This window comes from Podarcis liolepis (genome assembly GCF_965112155.1).
Source record: "Podarcis liolepis genome assembly, chromosome: 2".
NCBI classification, from domain to species: Eukaryota; Metazoa; Chordata; class Lepidosauria; order Squamata; family Lacertidae; genus Podarcis; species Podarcis liolepis.
Window position 1 is genome coordinate 61,295,044 of NC_139555.1, and position 22,033 is coordinate 61,317,076.

At 40.5% G+C, this 22,033-nt stretch overlaps 2 protein-coding genes across 8 annotated transcripts in view; one reads left to right on the plus strand and one right to left on the minus strand.

Annotated features, from left to right (window-relative positions):
• The first annotated feature begins 2,209 nt into the window (after window positions 1–2,209).
• Window positions 2,210–5,339, plus strand: LOC310699747 (rho GTPase-activating protein 24-like). The gene is made up of 2 exons (XM_083488259.1): window positions 2,210–3,125; window positions 3,914–5,339. Exons 1-2 carry the CDS (start codon window positions 2,806–2,808, stop codon window positions 4,149–4,151), a joined length of 558 nt encoding a protein of 185 aa, XP_083344385.1. The 5' UTR covers window positions 2,210–2,805; the 3' UTR covers window positions 4,152–5,339.
• Window positions 5,340–6,969: 1,630 nt separating this feature from the next.
• The window catches only part of MAPK9 (mitogen-activated protein kinase 9), a gene marked incomplete at its 3' end in the record, with an annotated part of 38,348 nt that continues 23,284 nt past the window's right edge, over window positions 6,970–22,033 (minus strand). For 5 of the 7 annotated variants that reach the window (XM_083488205.1, XM_083488201.1, XM_083488204.1 and 2 more), the window contains 3 exons: window positions 21,835–21,898; window positions 21,509–21,580; window positions 6,970–17,765 (listed from right to left, as the gene is read on the minus strand). In XM_083488205.1, the coding sequence (XP_083344331.1) occupies window positions 17,623–17,765; window positions 21,509–21,580; window positions 21,835–21,898 (279 nt within the window). Of the gene's footprint in view, window positions 17,771–21,508; window positions 21,581–21,834; window positions 21,899–22,033 lie in introns of all 7 variants that reach the window. The other 2 variants (XM_083488206.1, XM_083488207.1) reach the window with 1 other exon arrangement.

Here is a 22,033-nt window from a genome sequence, read left to right on the forward strand (position 1 = left end):
TTTCACTCTGCCTCCACACACCTCCCAAGACTGCTTACGAAGCAAGAGTATAAAAGTAGGCATGAAGATGTTTGCTCCCCTCTGTGTCGTCCTCCTTTCCATGGGCTTGTGCTTCCCTACTTTCCACTCTTAACAAATTCTGATTTTAACTAAAATGACTTCCAGTCCTGGAGGCATGCACTTTCAGTCTCTCTTGGGTCATTTACCTCTCCACCCACCCACTTCTTGTATCCCAATTCATACAACTGCATTGATAAAGCACCGCCAAAAAATGCAGGGATTGTACATATGACTGCCATCGTCATGGTTCTTTTTGTAGGTGGTGCTCCTGCATTTTGGGAAAAGGCCAAAGAAAGATGCTCTTGATACACTGTATGTACAGTTTCATCAAACACTGCCTTTTGGGGGGAGGGCAGTTTTATCAAGACACACATCCATAACTGGTTGGGAGCAGGGGAGGGAAATGACAGCTTACAGCATATCTTGATGTGTATTGGGTTGGAGGAGGAACCTTCATCTCTTCATTTTAAATGACTGGCTTCAAAATTCAGTTGATGAAAGTTACCAAGATTAGAACCACCAGGCATTCAAGCTGCATTGAAAAAAAGAGGAGGGTAATAATAAAAGGGCATTCTATCACACAGCTAGGAAAAAGCCCAAAGGTGAAAAGTATCTTAAATGAGTATTGTTGCCTTCAGAAGACGGAACATCTTTTTCAGATGTATGATTTCCCTTTTATTTTAGCAGAGGTTTGCCACTAGCGACAGCTAGAGTATAACACCAAAGCAAACTGAACAGTGTATAGGTATAATCTCATCTTGGCACATGAAGGCTGCTCTAAGCCTCTGAGTTGCAGACCGGACAGGGTCTACTTACCAGGATAAGCAATATATGAACAAATATTCATCCCCGTTTGGTGGAGGGAAGCCAGTATGCTTTACCCATCACTTGAAGGTTACCGTACATATAAAGGCCTCTTGAAATATTAAAGGGAGGTTTGGCACTTTTTCTGGTCACCAGATGCATTCACAAACTTGGATAACTCCTCTTCTATGAAGAGGAAGGAGTTGTAGAGAATTTGCAGCATTGTTCATTTCATTCTTCATTGGCAAGGAAATACACGGATCCCCTCCTTTGAGAAGGTCAGCAAAATCTATAACGTTTCCTAGGAGGCAGGTACAGGACTGTTACAGAAAGGTTCGTTCTTATGCACCAACAAGTGCACATTGAAGTACCGTATTTTTCTAACACGCAGATTTTTTCTCCTAAAAAGGAAGGGGAAATGTCTGTGCGTGTTATTGAGCGAATGTGTGGTCCCTGGAGCCGAAAAATCAGGCAAAAATCAAATCGCACAGTCACGGAGAAGGGAAACCTGAAAAGAGGAAGCTGTTGCTTTCCTGCATTCTGCCTCAGGGTCTTACTGCCCACCGTTTTCTGTTTCGTTGCTGTGTTTGCTCAAACAGAACAAAGAGCAGGGAAAGCCCCTCCCCTCCAGGCAAGCAGAGGGGAAAGCAGAGTGTCGTTCCTTCCTCTCTGTGCTCCGGTGCTGCTGAAAACATGCAGGTGAGAGAGAGAGAGAGAGCTGCTGGCTGGCTTGGGTGGGTGGGTGAGTGGGGGGGGAAACTTTTCCCTTCCTTTCCTCCCTCCCGTTATACCCCACTCCTGCATTCTTAGCCAGCTGCTTCTCTGCACACCCCTCTCGTGCTCCTTGTCCCTTCTGTGTTTTTCCTTCCCTCCCCACTTAAAATGTGGTTAAAAAGCATGGATCCTCAGGATTTTTGCACTGGGTCACCCCAAATTCACCATCAGAGAACATAGAATGTCCATGGCTACAGCCTGCCCCCCCAAAAAAATCACGCACCCACTGTTGTCTGGGGCTGCAATGGTGCAAAAATGTGGTTACAAAGCATAGATCCACATGGATCCTCAGGATCTTTGCATTGGGTCAGCCCAAATTCACCATCAGATCACATGTCTGTGGCCACAGCATGAAGCACAAAAATGATACATCCACTGTTTCATTCAGAATGTTTTTTCCCTTGTTTTCCTCCTCTAAAAACGATGTGAGTGTTATGGTCAGGTGCGTGTTATAGAGCGAAAAATACGGTATTTAATCTGTACATGTACACTGTTTTCTGGCTTGTAATTTAAGGTGTTATGATTGCTTTGTATAAATGTATTGTTTGGTCTTGACAAAAACTTAACCGATTTAATGAGACACAGAATTTACCACTGTAGAAGCACAGTGAGGTCCACCACCACCCAGCCAAGCAGAAGCTGTTTCTCGTTCCTTCAGCTCCCTTGTGACACCAGTAAATCCAAAATCCGATTTAAAACACTTCTTCTATTGTCTTCACAAAAGACATAGAGGACCTTGTACTTGCATGAAGGCAATCCAAGTTTTGTTTCCTCTCTGCTGCCAGTTCTGGAGAAATTTTAACAGAAGGGAGCAAGTAGCAATGCGTGGGCCAGTCAATGTTCCATGCACCCACGTCAATCAAACTGCATAGGGCAAAAGAAAGGAGGGCAATAAAAGGGCACTGTCTCTGCCAGACAGAAACAAGCCCTCACTGCAAGAGGACATGTGAAGCACGGCAACTTGAGGCGTTTCCCATTCCAAATCAAGAACAGGCTCTGGAGCTGAAACAAGACCCAGGCTCCAATAAAGTGGATTATTTCTAAGCATTTGAGAAGCTTCGGACAGCTGCAGCTAGGATGGGAAGTCTCACAGTCCAGGGTGAAAGAAGATCAGGGACAAAATCAAAACTGCTTCTTACCTAGAACTGAGCCGAATGCCCTTTTCCGATGAGCCTAAAGGATATAAACAATATTGCCGAGGTCTCTTGGAAGAACTGCCCAGATGACATGATGCTTGAAGAAAACCTAGTTTCGAGGCTTTTTAGCAGACCCAAGTGCACAGAAGATTTTGCAGAAACTAACGAGGGCACATCAAATATTTCGGGGCTTCGAGACAGCTTGGACCAAGTCCAAATGAGCGACTGTAGCGAATATCCCCACTCGAGCAATGACAGCTCAACAAGTCAGAGTTCCTGGCAGGACCACTTTGTCAGTCTAAAGCAGCAGATGGCCAGGCAGAAGGCAGAGTACGAGACTAAGATTTCAAGGTAAGAGCTCCGTCCCTGAAATTTCTAATGCATTTTCCTTTGGGTTTCTCAGGGGCTCCTACAACAAAAAGACAAGGAGTTGTGTTGGTTTCTAGATACTGGCAACACCTATTGGTTTTTGCCAGAATAAGTTGAAATAATTTACATATAGAATGCACTAAAAATAAATAATAATCACCTGCCTCAAACTTTGAACTGGTGCTGTAGTTTTAGCTATGACCTTTAAAGGAGTAATGAACATAACTGTGCTTTGCCAGAACAGTATTTTCTTCCAGAAAGGCCAACATAAAAATATGACTGTATGACTGGCATGTATTGGGTGGCTGTCTGTGGGTGGCTGTCTGAATGCACGTTTGTTGGGTGGTGGTGGTTTTCAATAGCAAAAAGATAGGACTGTGTACTCCTTCTTTATTTACCACAATCTTGCTGCATTTTGCAATGAGACTTGAGCTCCAGGGGATAATATCCCTTCCCCCTGCCCTCCACCGGCCCCCTGTAGTCAGTGTGGTTCTGTAAGTGATGAATGCGTGAAGATTGTAATTCCAAACAGCAACAGGCATAATAGATAGAGAGATTGATCTGGTCATAGATGTGATGGTTTTAATAATTTTGTATCAGGGCATGTGAGAAGAGCAACAGTATCCTTCTTTGAATTGTGTCTTATTTATAGGGCCAAGGATGCAGCGCTTGAAAAGTGCTATGCTTTAAAAATCCCTATGTCAAAAGACAGCCAGGAGAAAGGTGGGCTGCAAAATGCTAAACTACAGTGTCTGTGTTTATGCCAACAGCCTGGAGCAACGGAACAAAGAACTGCAGTTAGAGATTAAAGATCTGCATTCGAAACTGGGTCAGCAACGGAAGTGGCATTGCTTGGTGGAAATTAAAATGCGCAACACAGAGAGGGCACACAAAGATGCGGAGAGAAGGAATGAAGCACTTCAGAGGGAAATGGAAGAGTTTTTTGATACTTTTGGAGAATTAACACATGAAGGAAAGATAACAGAGCAAATTGACCAGAGCTTATAGGGAGTGACTCGCCTTGATTCTGGCTCCCCTGCTGCTGCCACTCCCATTTTCTTACTACATCCAAATGTAAAAGGTGGAAATCCTGGACTTTTCAGAGCAATATAACATACTATGATTATATAGGATTCTTCTTGCTTATATTTTAAAATATTTCTATATGTTGTAAAGTGTGTTGTGCAATGCTTAATTCAAACAGTTAATGCAGAATTCAGGGTTACACGCTATGATACCATTGACCATGGCAGGCTGCTGGACTGGCTCTGTGGCATGAATTTGGGGTGGGGGGCGGCATTGCAACGTTGTGCCCAGAAAGTAGCGCTGAGAAAATGTTCCTTGGGCCCACGGCAGTTATGTTATGGGATCCCACAAAGCACTCTTTTATCCCCAATGCTATTCAACACTAAATGAAGCCGATGAGAGCAGTCATTTGGCGTTTTGGAACAAGGTGCCGTTCATATGCTGATGATACTCAGCTCGGTTTTTCCATTGCATGTGATTTAGGAGCAGCAGGGAAAGACTGGGACTAGTGCCTGGATGCAGTGATGGGCTGAGTCTGAACTATGGGAAGAATGAGGACTTATGGGTAGGTAGTTCTTTGATCTGGGATGCAGGCCCAATTACCTGCCCTGGATGGGGTTGCACTCCCTCTGAAGGAGCAGGTACTGTACATAGTTTGAGTATGCTGCTTGAACCACCATTGTCACTTAAATCTCAGATGGCCTTTGTGGTTATTAGTGCCTTTTATCAGCTTCAGCTGATATGTCAGCTACAGCCATTCCTGGATAGGGGTAATATGAACACTGTAGTTCATGCTTTGGTAACAATCTTAAGCCCTGGTTACTAAGAGACCTGCACTGACTTTCCATTTTCAGGTTCACAGTTCTTGTACTCGTGTACAAAGCCCTGAATAACTGAGGCCCACGATACCTTAGGGATCTCCTTGCCCTATGCATCCCAAGTTAACCACTGAGGTCATCCAGGAGAGCATGACTATGGGCCAGAAGCATGACTCGTGTCAAAGAGGAGTTATGCTTTCAAGAGTCCAACTCTATGGCCCTCCTTCCCCCAGGAAGTTAAGACAGGCATCAGCCCTGAGTTTCAGATGCATGAAAGTTTTTGAACCCTGAATGCTTCTCAATATAACTTTCTACTTTTAATTACAAAACAATCCTTTGAGAGTTTAAATTCTTGAGATTTTAAATTTTGGAGGTCTTTTTTTTTTCTCCAGGGGACAATCCCATATCATAGTCTGCTATCTGTATTACTGCAATGATGGGCAACATGGATAAAGAGAATGAAGACCCATTCACCAAACTGTGTGGCAATCATTTAGAGGTGTATACTGAAAGAGAAGACAGATCCTCTTATCTCACCACTTCCCATTCCTTAGAATAATTATAATATGGAAATCAAGACAAAAAGAGGAGGCGGCAAGCAGGCAGGCAAACTCAGGAGGAAAGTTGCTTACCTGTTCACAGTATCTTTGCAAAGGAGGATGGGGAGAAAACCGGAATAAATTAGCCATGCCTCCACTGACCCACTTGACTGTCCTACCAGCTCCAGTGGTTACTAGCTGCCATTGCCAAGTCAGGTAGAACAGTGGTGGAGGGGATATATTCAGGGACCTAAATGTAAGCACAAGGCATAGTCTGAAGGCACGAGGCCACCACCTTGCTGAAGCTAAGAAGTTCTAGGTTCCTTCAGCGACTGGCTAAGTGGGAACCACATGTATACTTTGGGTTCAAGGATGGGGAAAAGTGGGATAAATTTAACAAAGTAAAATAAAACTGAATGTTCCATGTGGCATTCCCGGTCCCCAGCATTAGCCACTAACACAACAAAGGAGGTACCCGGCCTTCTTTATTACAAAGATTGGGGATGGTGGAATGCTATATATCCAGAAAAGCTACTTCTCATGCAGAGAACCACACTGGAACGAAAAAATTATTTTCCACAACAGAACTCGTATAGCAAAAAGTACTTTTAGTTATAATACAGAAGAGGGTTGTCCCCCCTACCCCCTCCAAAAATTATACAAAATGTAACTATGAAATCCAACTGGGTACAAACTTTGTATCAAAAAAAATTATTGGGGAATGTAGAGGTTCAATAAATTAAAACCTATTATTGTCATTTCAAAGATCTGCAATTCCCTACTGAGTTTTTAAGTGTAGTGGCCTATGCTACAGAATACCTTAATAATATCTATATGTAACCAATTCTGTTAACTTTAAAAACCTGTGTGTAACGGGAAACCTTGCCCCAGAAACAAAACATTGCTTTCCTGTTTTATATTTCAAGCAAGGATAGTCAAGGAAAAGGTTTCTAGAAGAGGTTTTTATTTTTTGTAGGTAGGGCAGCTAACCCGTGTGTCCTCGAGATGTTGCTGGACTATGACTCCCATAAAACCTGACTATTGGCCATGCTGGCTGACGTTGGGAGTTCACAGATTATCTGGATAGCACAGATTGGCTCCCCCTGTTGTAGATGGTCAATAATTTTGCTTGCTTTAAATGCAAAATAATCAACAAGGGCCTGAAAGAACATCACATGTAGATGATACCGGCCATGTCTCTAAATATCCACAATGGCATTATTATGGCATTTGTAGTTTTCCTGTTTCACATGATCCTGGAGTATTCTAATCATCTACACCACCTCTGAGGTCTCCCCTCCACCCAACTAGTAGTTTAAAAAAATATTTTGTGCTTTTTATTCAACTTAATATTGCTCTTCCAAGATTATCCATATTTCCCTCCACCATTCCAAAGAAGTATAGAAATACTCATGTTGAGACACAAAAACCAGCAAGCCAGCATTCTTATATACATTTTGTCCACATTTATTTCATTTTTACAGTGGCTTTAATATAGATGTTGAAAGACAAGACTATTGGGGAGAAATGGAAACCCAAATTAAAATAAGACTAAAAGCTAACACTTAATAATTCACTATTAATAACATTATTTTCAAAAGTCGAGTTCTGAGGGGGGAGGCATCTAATCTTGTTGAAGTCGCCATGGTATAAAATAATTCACTTCCATTTTCCACAGAACATTGCACAAGCATCAAGAATGAAATGTGTCAAGAGCCTCACTTAGTACACAGAACAGGTCATTTGATGTATCAATACACTGAGATTTCAAAGGTTTAGTCTGAAAGCACATTTCGAACTGACACAATAAATGACCTGAGACTCCAAACATGGTGAGGATATTAGGGCTTGATGCCATTTTTCTGTGATAATTTGTATATGTAAATCACTTGAATACAGGCACATACATCGCAGCACATGTTTTACAGGGAATAAACAATATTGTAAAAACAAAGGCTTATGGGGGAAATCTGAAAGATGAAAATGTAGATATGAGGAAACAATTTAAGGCTGTTTGTTAAAAACAATATTTTAATGGAGAGCTCTCCAATAGTTCACCTACGCATGTTACAGGCAAAATGTACTGGGACCTTCGATGTAAGCGCCATTTAAATCAATGAAGGCCACCGACAGCTTACTCATTTTGACTGGGCTTGTACAATGGAAGTTCCAAAACATTCTGCCCTAAGCCAAAATCTAGCTGGATTGTTTAAAGTTACAGGAAACTAGGGGAACAGCTAACTATAACATCTGTTAGCACAGGACTGCCAAATTCAACCAGTGTGGCTACAGTTTAACTTCAGTGGCAACACAAGTCTTCAGGCTGATTCACACATCAGCTTTTGGGGCTTTCAAACCAAAGTGATGTGGCCGAGTTACTACAGTGTGATAACACACCCATAGTGAAGCAACTCCTGGTTTAGCATAGCACTGCAAACACTTGAAAAATGTAATCAGCACAAACAGTCTTAAGGTTGTGTGAATCAACCTCTGGAAATAACTGGAGTCATTCTAGAAAAATTAATGAGGATCTACCACAGTATAATATTTAAGTTTTAAGAGGAGGGATACTTGAAAAATGCTCAAAAGTTCACCTAAGGTTTTTATTCAAAAGTTTGGCTAGATTGATATGCTTTGTGTATTGCCTTTAATTAAATACTTCATTGACTTTTGAATTTAACAGTTACATTTGGCCCTTGAAAATATGTTTCATGCATTACCCAGTAAAAGACCCGGAAGAGGAAACAGCATTTTTTTTTTGTAGAAATCTACATTTCCTTCAGTATTCCACAATAACTTTTTGTAAAGAAAACCCAAACACTCTGGAAAAGGACAATAGCTAAACATAAACCAACAACCATTTAAAAATATATGCATATAAAAATGTCAACCATATTGCTATGCCAATTCTTGTTGAAAAAATTCATGTAGGCATCAAAAATTCATTACAAAATTGTGCACATTTCTTTTTTGTTTCAGTCACCACTGTTTCCCCTAAAAGATGATAGCACCTTACAGTAGCATCTGCTATGAAAAAGTGGGAAGGGTACAGCTTCATTTCTCATGTGCACTTCTACAGCAATCAAATATGGCCATCATTAACATACATAATTCACCTTCATTATGAATGGGAGAAAGATGATTAAGCTGTCCTCTGTGTTTCAGTCTAAGGCACATAGTGCAGAACTAAAGCCCTATATCTGCAAAAAAAAATAAAAAAAATGCGTACTTGTGAGAGAAATACTATGGACAGAACCAGGGCTTCTCACTGAGATGGGATCCCATCTTTGTATACATTTTATATAAATTGCCTGTCTAGCATGCACAAGGGTTGATTCCTGCAAGCTTATCTGGGTTCTTTCATAGTATAAATACTGGAAAGCTAATTTATGATGCATAGCCAAAAATTATTTTTAAAAAAATCTAATGAAGAACCTGATTGCTAGCAGTAATTTCTAATCCAGAAAGACATAATGCACTTAAGTCCCATTAATTTACCAAGCTCACAGCCAAGTGTACACAGATCTTGGACAGTTTGAAAAAGCACTTAGCTATGGATTTTGAAACTTAGCTTTCTATTTCAGGGTTATTTCCACCTGACATTAAAGTACACTAACTTTTAAGCCAAAAAAAAAAAAAAATGCACATCCAAAATGTTTAAAAATAGTTTTATTTTTTAAAAAAATCAATATCTTGGTTTAAACTAGTCTCCTCCCCAGAAGCCCTAACTACAATGATATTAATTCAGTCCACAACAGGCGCAGCAACACACAGCATGATCCCTGTTGACATATGAGCCTGTTTCTCCCAACCTTTCCACAGCACGTGTAAAAGATTATGGACAGTCGGCAGGCAAGGCTGTTACAGGAAACTGGGGTACATGGGTGCACAGAAACACACACCTTCCACATCCCATCTAGCCCTCCTGCTTTACTTGGGCAAGAGTATCTGGCTCCAAGCTTTCATTTTTTGACTGAGCAGAGAGAATACATTAGATGATCATAAGGGATGAATGTTAAAGCACCAATCTCCCATTACACGCTAGTGCAGGGCCTATATATGCACCCATAGATGAGCACCAGAGGGGAGAGGAGGAAAATTTCCCTCATATGCATTATGGAGAGCCCTACGTAAGCAGCTACTGCGTTCGTGCTGGACTGCATCAACTCCAAACACTTTTAATAAGTAAAGATTGTGTGATGAGAGAGGAGGCATGGTTGTGTTTAGAAGAGCCCTAAAGTGCTTTAAAAAAACAATTAACAAAACAGATTGCTGTGCAAAAATGCAGGCACTCTTTCAGAAAAATTAAGCAGCAGCATGACAAAGTAAAAATTAAAATCTTAAATACACAATTTGAACCTTAAGTACATTTTCTTTTCAATTTTGGAACCATTAGAACCAAATGAATTAAGGAACCAATTAATTTACTACTTCCAAGTAGTATATTTCTACTTTATTTTTACAAATTCATATACGTATTGAAATATAGGACCCAGACTTATCTACAATATGCACAATGAGTTAATGGCAGTGAAATCCACAATCAGAATTACAATTATAAAAATAAAATACAATTGTTTTATAGTTTAAAAATGAGAACATGTGTTTTCCTTTTGCTTTGTTCATATGAGAAGATGGCTTGTAATTCTTTAGCACAAGAGATTCTCAACATGCATACCAAGCATAAAATAAAATAAAAAATTACATAAAGGTATTAAAAGTAGAATCTAAACAAATTATCTTATAATTTGGTTCACTGTTTTTCATACCGCAACATATAAAAAGTGATCTCAGCAACATTGATGGTGAAGTTATGAAATTAAAGATCAGGCAAGTCAGCTGAGGGAATTTAACCTGACTCCAAGTTCTGTCTCTAGAAGCAGATGTGCACATCACATTAACTTCAAGTATGTTATCCAAGTACACACATGTCCAGGAAAACATTTAGCTCCAACAGTATCACTAAATGTAGCAACAAGCCCTGATCAATTCCATACTACATACACTGACTTCATCTGTGTGCAGAATTTTACAGACAACGTTCATACTGAATTTACAAAATGTTGATCAGCCTTTCTTAAGCTTGCAGTTCTGCACCTCAGTTTAACAATCCAGTTCCCTACTGTATTGCTGCCAAGACTGGACCAGTATTCTCTGAGGCATAGTCAAGAAGGATGCCTCTGCACTTGAGGAATAAATTCCAGATATTTATAAGGAATGCTATCCAGCATGCATCTTGCACATTATTATGGCCACCAATTCTGTTTCGAAAAACCGATCTCAATTTAGATACTGCAGCTTTTAGTGCAACCTAGCACAAATTTGCAAACTGCATACTTATCTTCCCGCTTAACTCCTGGGGTGTTAAGTTGTAGCCTAAAACTACAGATCTGTTCTTCCTACATCTTAATCACCTTGAGCTTAAATTCAAAGAACCATACACCTAGTTCCACATGCCCCAAGGAGCTTCAGAGCAGCCCCTCCCACAGCACATGGCAAGTCTCTCTTGAAACTGAAGAGAGTTTCAAAACCAGTTTGTGATATGGCCCATGGTGTGGTGTTCAAAGGAAAATAAGAGTAAAAAGGTCTACTGGGCTCACCTAACTTAGAAACCTGGATCCTAGACCCTCCTTCAAAAGCAAAGAATGAGGAACTGGTGGCCCTCAGATGTTGTTGGATTCCCGCCATCCCAGACAGTATGGCCAGTGGGCAGGGATGATGGGACTTGCAATCCAACAGCACATAGGGAGCCGTGGGCTCCCCATATCTACTCGGAAGTTCATACATTCCACAGAAAATCATGTAAACCTGTAACAGTAACAAAATGAGCTTAAAATTAAGCAGCTCATGCTGAAACACAGGACTTGAAAGGATGGATCCGTTAGGGTACAGCTGTTTTGTTTTTAAACCCAACACCAAATAGAACACATGCAGATGCCTAGGTTAGCCCAAAAATAAACATTTGGGTACATAAATAAACCCTTGTTTAACCAGCATGAACTATTTGATAAATTTAGTTTTACTGAATAGAAAATGACACTATTTCAGAGGCTGTGTATAAACCTAAGCACGCAGGAAGCACTCTTCCACACATTACAGGAATCAGCAAAAAGCACTAGTGACTTGACTCTCTTTTCATACTTACATTGTAATATTATGGACATTTAAGGTATGCAGAACCCTCTGTTAATTTCCTTTTTTGCCACTTCCCCAAACGTACCAAAGCAGCTGTTATTTATTTGGTATGATCTGTGCAGATACGTGCCTCTCTTTATATAATTAATCATAAATATGCATGTTCACACAAAATCATTTCTTCAAAACACTTTCTACAAACAATTCAGACTGAGAATGGGTTGCTTCTAATTTCCGTAATGTTCTGAACAAATGACAAGGGTACATGCAAAAACAGTTTTTACATCTACTCATCTACTCCATCTCTGCAATGCCATTCAGCTACTCAGTATTATGTTTAAAGAAATATGTAGAATATAAAATCTCAACATTTAATAGCCAATTTTCTTCATTCTCCCTTTCAGGTGAGCAGTTAAGTAGAACTATTGACAAAGAATGGCGGTTTAAATATTTCACAGTATTGCCAGAGCATGCTATAGTAGTCTCATGATGGGATTTTGTTATTGAAAGACAGCCATGCTTGATTACATATACACATAAAGAGCTTTTAAAAAGGTGAACATTTAAGTGGCTCAAACACACCAAACTACAGAAGACAGAAAATATTTAAAGGAATAAACTTGATCAAAAATTGTAGGAAGAAATGACCTAACTGAATTAGCCTCCACTGCTAGAACTTTAAAAATAGCATGGATAAGTTTGAATATATGTTATATAATACTTACATTCTTTTGTGGCAACAAGACCAATGTGCAAATTTAGGTTTCAGGTTTAGTCCTAATAAATAATTAATAGATATAGATTCTGGATTCTTAAATGAGTAAGTGCTAGAATTACCTATTTTGAAGCTGCTGTAGATACAAGATAATGATAAAGGTAAAGGGACCCCTGACCATTAGGTCCAGTTGTGGCCGACTCTGGAGTTGCGGCACTCATCTTGCTTTATTGGCTGAGGGAGCCGGCGTACAGCTTCCAGGTCATGTGGCCAGCATGACTAAGCTGCTTCTGGCGAACCAGAGCAGTGCACGGAAATGCCGTTTACCTTCCCGCCGGAGTGGTACCTATTTATCTACTTGCACTTTGACGTGCTTTCGAACTGCTAGGTTGGCAGGAGCAGGGACCGAGCAACAGGAGCTCACCCCATCGTGGGGATTCTAACCGGCGAGCTTCCGATCAGCAAGCCCTAGGCGCTGTGGTTTAACCCACAGCGCTAACTAGTAAAGTTATGGAAGTGGCCCACTGGGTCATGTTTTCCCACTGTCTGCCCCATACTTATGTTAGCTCTACCTTTCGGTAATGAAACTGGTCAAAAAAATAACCTTATCACTTGATTTACTAGAATAACATTACCTATACTAGAAGAAAACAGTTTGCAAATATGTATCACACTCATTTACTGCAGAGGTGCATTCCTTCATGCGTAACCTTCCAGAGGCTATAAGACAGTGGTGGATGGGCAAAAGTGGGTGGCGCAATAGGAGCAATTCTTATCTTTGTACAGTAAGTTACATTCCGACCCTGCAAAAGTCAGAGGCTTTTGCACCCACACATTGCTCCATCCAGGCAAGCAAGAGGCACTGTCACAGTTCAAGGAAACATTCTAGCCAAGCAAAAGCGCTCAAGGCAGGACTGAGCAGGGCCAATGAGAGGCATGGCCTAGGAAGAATTGCACGGGGCAGGCAGTGAGGCAGGAGGGGCTGCATCTGGGACCTGGTGGTGGGGTTCTCCACCACTGATTTACCGCATCTCGTCCCTTTGACATAGGCAGTTTACAAGAGAATGAAATATTACAATTAACGTATTTTAAAATAAGAACAGGAAAGAGTGGAGATGCTAGGTGACAAGGTGACAGTACTTCTAAGTTGGTGAAAATATTACCTGAGCAGAGACGTGTGTGTGCGTGTTAACTATATTTCTTTGACATTCTATGTGAAGGCTTATTAGAAATTATGAAGGAGCACCCAGTCACGCAAGCTCCCAGCTCTGGTCTGAATTGGTACAGCCCAGGTTTGCCACTTGAGAGAACTAAGCCCTATAAAAGCATTATACTGAAGAAAAGTGTTACAAGAGCTTTTAAAAGTGGCCATCTTTTTTATTCCCAAACTTAAGAGTATGTGTTTAGACAGTGATGCAAGGCTGCTTTATAATGAACATGACATATCTCACCCAACACTATATAAAAATTAAGCACAAACTTCACTTTTGCTGCCAGTAAGCTATAACCAGAACACATTTACATGCCATTCTCCTCCACACTTCAATCCAGTAATTTTCCTCTTCACTTTCCTTTCAGCAACAAGTTCTTCACAAACGTTTTTCCCCACAACTGTGTGTGTGTCCGTCCCCCCACTCCATTTCTTGTTATAGGCAAGCTCTCCCTTGTCACCAAACTGATGCAAAGAGTCACTAGAGCTCAGCTCATTATTCCTTTTTTCAATATTAGAGATGAGTCTTAGAATACGATATTAAAAGTATTTCTTAGCATGCGCAGAGTGCCTTTCTGTCACCACTGAACAACGGCAGTCTCCCTCCTCCACACACTTAGCATTCAAGAGCAGCTCAACCCAGGACTGCTTCTTTAAAAACTACAAGGTTGATGGCTAGATATTTTGGCAGGGCAGACTCCAGAAAACAAGCTGTCCCAACCAAATCAGGACAACTGAATTCCTGTGATCTGAACTAGTTGTGCCTCACACTGTTGAAGCACAAGCCTCTGGTTGCTCTAATAGCGCCAGTGTCCCTTCACACAACTCACTAGAGTCCTTGTGTATTTCTGCCCCACCCACCCCTTCCCCACCTGCGAAAACTTCGTGTGATAATCCTAAAGTAACGCTGAAGCATGAAACAGAGTCCAGTCTCTGTTGCAGTACAGCACATTCAGAAAAGAATGCTCCAGTTACTAGATACTTTATACAAAGTATACATTCACAATCCTTGAATGCCGCACATTTACAAACATTTATGAAAATATTTTCATAGTGGTTCTGGAAGTACAATGTACATTTTGAAAGATTTAAATCCTATAAAACTAACATACATTAATACTATTTACAGTGACGTTAATTTTTAGGACTAGTTTGTCATCAATTAAGTTATACTGGGATAAATCTGCATATGAATGGGAAACCTCTTTTTTATTAAGCACACATTGAAGCATACATTCTTAGTTAAAACATAGATTTCTATTTTTCTGTTTGTACGTATAATCGATAATTTAGACTCTCTTCAAAGAATAGCTTAATAAAAATGCTACTTTAAGCAAGTCAGAGTTGCTCTGCAACACCTCCTTATTCAACTTTTTGTTAAATACATTGAGTTGTATCAAACCCAATGGGAGGAAGGCTACATCTCTCACCCTGCAGATAATAATGCCATAGTTATGCATTGATACTTTTAAAAAAGGAGTCATTTTCTTTCTTGTCTGTGGAGGATTCTTTGTGTACTTTACATCTTTAGGTATAGAGATTTAGTAGGAAGTCATTTCAACATTCACAGCCAGTAGAATGTCAGACAACATTATGAATCAAGATTGGGCGGCCAAGATGTCAAACAACTTGAACTCTTAGTCTAGAACTTATTCCTTCACTTGTTCCCTGCTGATCGTCTCTTTCTTCCCTCATGTTCCTCTGCTGTTTTCCCCACTGCTGAGTGTTAATTTGGGACACCAACCTGTCCTAAGTGCCATCCATATGGATCCTGCTATACAAGTACAGGCATGCCCCCACTTACACAGGGCTTATTCTGGGCACCCACATGCATAAGTGAAATCACATAAAGTGGGAAGCACCCTCTGAAAAGACTCTGAATGCCTATTTCCCCCTTCTCTCTCCCACTCTCCACACGACTCTCTCTTCAATTAGAGTTAAAGCTCTGGGGCTGGTTGGAGGCTGAAGGCCACAAAGGGAAGTAGCTAGGTTTAATTGTACACACATAGTTTTAATTGTGCACTGGGCTGAACCTTAGAAAAATCACTCCTGAAAGTCAGGTACCCTGACGACCAATGCATTGCAAGGGGTGGGGGCATAATGTGCATGTGGTTCTTAGGATCCTGGCCAACAGTTTTACAGGGGCTCTTTAAAGATTTAAGCTTTATTTTTAATAACATACCTGAAATTAAGTTCTACTGAAATGAATGACATACCTGAATAAGCACTCTGGATTGGGGCAATCCATTCATCCAAGAATCAACTCATACACAAATGTATCACTTAGCAATTCATCAGCTGCTGGCAGGTGCACATAATAAATAGCTACCACAAACATATTTCATACCATCTCGCATCTCAAGCACAATATTTAAGGGAGGAAGTTCCCATGTTCAGCCGCAAGTATCAAGTGAAAAGATAGCGATAAATTTACATGCCCATCTGGAAAACCCTAAGAGCAAATTCAAAGAGAAGTCTGTAGCAGCAAATGCAGCAACATGATAGAGCTACTCTAAAATGTATTTGTGGACCATTGCCTGAGACTGGTTATCCTACAAACATCTATTTAGGCTGCAATCCTATACTCACTCACCTGGGAGTAGACCTCACTGAATTCCTTAGGACATATTTCCAAGTAATCTTGCATCAGATTTTGATGTTAATAAAGTGCTGGTGCCAAAGCAAAACGATGGCATATATAGTCCGACTTTGGTTTTCAGTGGAACAAACAGATGTCCATCATCCAAGCCAGAAATCTGCATTGTTTAGAGCTTGCCAGTTAAGCCTGTTGCACCACCTGGGATTGTCTCATAACTTTGTTCCTCCCACCATATCTAATACAAAGTGTTAGTCTGGCAACCCACCTACACATTCACATAAACATTTTTATTTTAAACCCTAGGTGAATAGTTTTAACTCAAGCTCAAGGTGTGACGAATTACAATTTTTTAGAGCTAGAAAGAAACTGAATCATGTCAAACTGGTGTTTGCCTTTGGAATATGCCAGAAAAAGAGGGCGGGGGGACACACAATTATGTATAATAAATGTAGTCCTTTTCATAAGGTTTGGTGTTTAAAATAGCCCCTTTCACTTTCTTTTAGAAGTTTCTATTTATTCTGGATGTAGATGTAGTTATTTATACATAGGGAGTAAAGATCCCTTTTAATATACAGACCATAAAAGCAGGTATTTTAATGCCTATTCAAAGGGTCAAGGTAGGCCTCCAACCCCTTTGAATGCCCCCATTTTTAATCAAGTTTTCCATGGAAATGCCAGAGTATGAGAAAAGGGGTCAGGATTTCTAAGAGTGTTTTATGAACTGCTTTAAAGACCCCCCAAAATCTTATTTTTAAAAGACACACTAATGAATAAGTGCATGCAAGAATTAAGAAAAATTCCCACATGGCACGTTTTGCTTATTCCACCTTACCCCTTGAAATGAAAGCACTGAAAGAGCACATTCAGAGAAGCAGAGTTACATTCAGATGTAAAGATGAAGCAAGAACTCACAAGTTTGCTTCTTCTATAGAAAAGTACAGAAATTAGGAGGTGGAGAGGAAAAGGCCCCGAGAAAAGAATGCTATGTAGGTAAACAACTGCCTCTATATTTTACAGTACTGAAAATACCAGCAAAATACACTAATATAGCAAATGTATGTAATTGTAAAGATATACATTCAACGCCACTTACAATGGCTTTCTTCTTTTTCTTTGAAATTTATATTGATTACGTTTCAGATGTCTGACAGAATGCCCATGAACTCATTAGAGTTTTGAGTTACTCTAACTGCTCACCTGATGTAGGTTAAAACAGAATAGGTATAGTAATATTTGTTTCGACCCGAGATATGAAGTTGCTTTCATTTTACACTATTAAGCAGATAGTCTTATTTCAACTGAGTAAAATCACAGGCATTACTTTAGAAAAAAAACATGCAGAACATGGAGTTTCTTGACTTGGTTCCATAAACTTACAAGCATTTCAGGCCCAACAGAAGCAAAAGTTCTTTGCCAATGTTAAATCTGCAAAGCTGATCACCGGCATCCTTCAAGTGTTCCTGTCAAAGCATCAAGGCTGCTGTCTGTGTCTGAAGCCAATGTTTGTTCTGTCGACATGGATGAAATGTCATTGATAGATGATGACTGGGAAGGGCTGGTGTTGCTATTCACTGCTGCATCTGTGCTAAGTAAACCAAGCATAAGAAAATCTGAGGCAAGACATGGCTGGAACCATAGATTTTACGGAACTGTATTCATTGTTCTGGTGAATTTATTGTGGTTTGCTTTATTTATGTGTTTCTATGTTTGATAGTATAGTGTTTACAATGGTTCCCCCCCCCCCATCCTTTTGGGATTATTGTGAGCTGCTTTGAACTCAACGCTTGTCGTTGGAAAAGCGGAATACAAATATTGTATCAAATCAAATATATTGATGATATTTTAGGATTCATAGTATTCTTTCTCCAAACACAAATGGCTTACCGTGGTATTTCTTAAAGGAGTATATATATGCAATATTGCAAGCTTTCCACTCAAGGGCATAAATATTTTATAGGAAGCAAAAGCCCTGTACTTTTGAACAAATGAAAACATGTAGTCAATATGTTGGGAATGAGAGTGTATACACTTATGAAAATGAAATTTCAGTTTCTTCCTTTGGATATCTTTGAAATCTGTTTTCTAAAAAATAGCACCCATTACTCCACAATAGATTGGATCTAGTGTGCCCCTCTATAAATGGAAGTGCCCCTTCCATCTGCAAAAGAGGCAGATCCACTGGAGGTTCCTGCTAGGGAAAAGGGGGACATAGTTTGCAATTCTAGGCCACTTCCTATACTGCTCCAGAGGATTCATAACCATCTGGTCAGGGCGAATAAAAATCAATTTCTAAAAATACCGTATTTTTCGCTCTATAACACGCACCTGACCATAACACGCATGTAGTTTTTAGAGGAGGAAAACAAGAAAAAAATATTCTAAATGAAACAGTAGATGTATGATTTTTGTGGTTAATGCTGTGGCCACAGACATGTGATCTGATGGTGAGTTTGGGGTGACCCAGTGCAAAAATCCTGAGGATCCATGTGGATCCGTGCTTTGTAACCACGTTTTAAGTGGGGAGGGAAGGAAAAGCACTCAAGGGATAAGGAGCACGCGTGGGGTGGGTGGAGAAGCAGCTTTTCTGCGAGCTGAGCAGGGAGGAAAAGAGCACTGTGGCTTTAAAGGTATACTTAAGGTATTTGCCCTGTGCCTGGGGTTTTTTCCATTTAACAGTTTGCAGCCTTTTTCTTCTGTTCCTTGTTTTGAGGCAGAATAGATTTGAGCAAGTGAGGAGGACTTGGATTGCAGGGGATTTGCCATTAGCTGTGTAAAAGCTCTCCTCCTTGCAGCCTTCTACTTTGTTTGTACAGGTGGCTACTGGTATCAGGTTCAGTTTGAGTGATAAGCAGCCACCAGCAGCAATAAGCAGCAACAAAAAGCAGTAGGGGCACTAGGACCCAGACAATGCTCAAATCTATCCTGCCTGAAAACAGCTGAGAAGCGGGGGATAGCCTTTTCTTTTACTTCCTGGTTTTCACTGCGCTGGTGGCTCAGAGCTCCAGGTTGGTTTTGGTTTTTTTTTGCTGCTGGTTGCTTAAACTTTATCCTTCCTGATCCAAGCCCTCCTGTCCCTCTGCAGCCTCATTGCTCCATTTAGAGAGCGCTGGGACCTTTGCTAGCTGAGGCTGCAGCAGCTGTTGCCGGCTACTTTAAAAGCGCCTGCCTTCTCCCGGCTTGCTATGGCTCCCGTCTGTCCCTCCTCGCGTGTAAGCGGCTGCTGCCCGCTTTGCTGCCATGGCTCTCCTTCCCTCCCTCCTCCTCAGCTCCTCCCCCTCCTCCTGGCTGTAAAGCAAGCAAAGCTAGAGCCGTGCAAAGCCCTGCAAGCGGCTCCGCTTTGCTTGACTGACGGCAGCCATGGCTCCGGTCGAGTGCATTCGCTCCGTAACACGCACAGGCATTTTCCCTTACTTTCTAGGAGCAAAAAACTGCGTGTTATGGAGCGAAAATTACGGTAATAATCCAAAAACTGTAAATTAGAAACAATTAGAAATAAATAATCTAAATACAAATGTGTTGGCCCCCAAATTAATCTCTACATTGAATCACTGCCTCTATCAAATGCACTGAGCAAAAGGGTAAATGAAGAACCTATGTGATCATTTCTCAAATATGAACATTTCCTTTCTACCTACCAAATGTAGACATTTCATTTTCACTTGATGAAAGCAAACTGCTGTAGTCTGCCTACTAACTACCAAACCTTGCTTTGACTTAACAGTGATGGGCATTTCATGCTTGCTTCCTACTCTGTTTTTGTGAGGTTGGGCTAGGCCAATGTTAAAAGCAGCACTGTGTGCACTTAATTTTCACAACAGACTGTACTTACCTGTAATTTTGCACAGAAAATTAATCTCAAATATTGCTCATAATGTCAGGCCATGGTGAACTAGCTTCCATGAGCAAGAGGAAGCTGGGCTTGCATACTCCCTGCCATCCTTCTGCTCCCACATGGTTGGGAAGCGGATTTCTGTGTGTGTGGCTTTGTTTTTGCCAAGTTTGGTTGCTATTGAAATGAAATCAATATTGCTGCTACTCACACCTGAGTAGGCCTGGCATTGTGTGCAAACATGTGCAATATTTGACATTAATTTACAATCAAGCGATGCATACATTTTATGAAATAAATAAGTAAATAAAGCATTATATGTGAATTGGGCCATTGGATTTGTGCATGAGCCAACCTGCACACAGACTCTTCCAGAGTACTGGTACTTTAGTTGCACTTTCCTGTTCCCTAGACAAGCTTTTTGCTACCAAGCATGTCAGTCAAGATGTGGGGACAGCACCTCACTCTTTCTTTTCATATTTGTAGTCTCTAGAGCAGGGAAAGGCTATGTGACTGTATTATCTCCTAGAACAGCAGTTATGGGGAAAAGAAATTCTGTTTCCTTTTTTGTGGCCTCTGTGCAGTCCCCTATATGACAACAGTGAGAAGTTCTTACCTGGAGAAGGATGTAGAAATTGTGTCAGCTAAAAATATTCATCAGTGCATCTCCACCAACATCACCCTATATTGTGGCATCACTGTCTATACTATAGCATAATGCCAGGCAAATGTCTGAAGAGACTGCCAGGTTGCTATCTTGCCTGCATTCACCACTGATATGAAGAAAACATGTTTGCGAAATTTAAATTTTCAGGGTCAAGTAGGCATGAGCCCCTACAGTGTTCCCCATTACATTCCATGGGACCGCAAGCCAAGCCAGACAATGCTTCCATTCATCATTGTTACAGGACTGCCAGACAACTTTAAAATAAAAAGGAGAGGGGTGTTGTCCCCCATAAATTTCCTTTCAAAAACCAATGACCTTGCTCCCCTACAGTGCTGTGGAATGTGATCCCACCATTTTTGTTTCTCATCATGATGGATCTGCCTGCTGCTGGGAAAGAGAGAGTACGAGTGACACAAATGTCACTCAGAGCAATGAGGAAATACTTCCTATTCTCTCCTGAAACCTTAAGGCCACAGAGAACACAACTTTCACTCCTCAGTGGTGAGGGATAGTGTGTGATGTAGTCCATCGTCACCTGGAGGGTCAGAGGCTCCTCACCTGTGCTTCAGGGGGGAAAGGCATCCCATCCACAGCTCTCAACTTCTTCTATCATCTTTCCCCACAAGCTAGAAATTAATATTATAATTCCATGTAGCTCAATTATTTTATTACCAGGTTTTTGTGCACATTCTGAAACTGGTTGCACTGGAACAAGAATTTGAACAACATAACTTACTTGGAAACTTCCGTTGTTAATGACAACAGATTTATAACACAGCACAAAGAACTCCTGAAGACAAAAACAGACTATTACATCAATGACTAACCTGAAGGTTGTTCTTTTACCAAACCATTCTTATTCCTTTCTTCCCAATCCATTACTTCTTTATATATTAGTTCTACATTTAAAAGAAATGACAGAGGAGGGAGGAGAGAAAGAGAAGAAAAATTACAAGAGTACTTTTTAAAATCTTGAAACAGCTACTATGTTCTAACAGAACACTCTCATGCAAACCCCTCCATCTCAAATAACCACCCAGTCATATTTCACTGTAAGAGCATACTTATGTTTACTTTTGTTTATAAAGCATCTATAGGTTGCCCTATGACAAAAGGTTCTCAAGCATCATAGCATATAATAAATCATGGTTACCTTTCCATTCTTCAATGGCATGTTCTCTTTCTTCCAACTGTGCATCGTAGATCTGAGGAGGAGGCTACAAAAAAAAGGTTAAAAATAAAAGTCTTTGAATTCAATAAAACTTAGATTAATTCCCAAGTCAAAATACAAGTGTAAAAAAGAAACGATTGTTTATTGAGCTAGGAAGTTCTCACGTGTTATTTCCATTGAA

What these genes read in the sequence shown, in the direction of transcription:
- LOC310699747 (XM_083488259.1), top strand. Translation starts at nt 2,806, where the DNA reads ATGAGCCTAAAGGATATAAACAATATTGCCGAGGTCTCTTGGAAGAAC. An exon ending in TACGAGACTAAGATTTCAAG is followed by an intron (nt 3,126 to 3,913) that starts GTAAGAGCTCCG and finishes TTATGCCAACAG; the next exon opens with CCTGGAGCAACGGAACAAAG.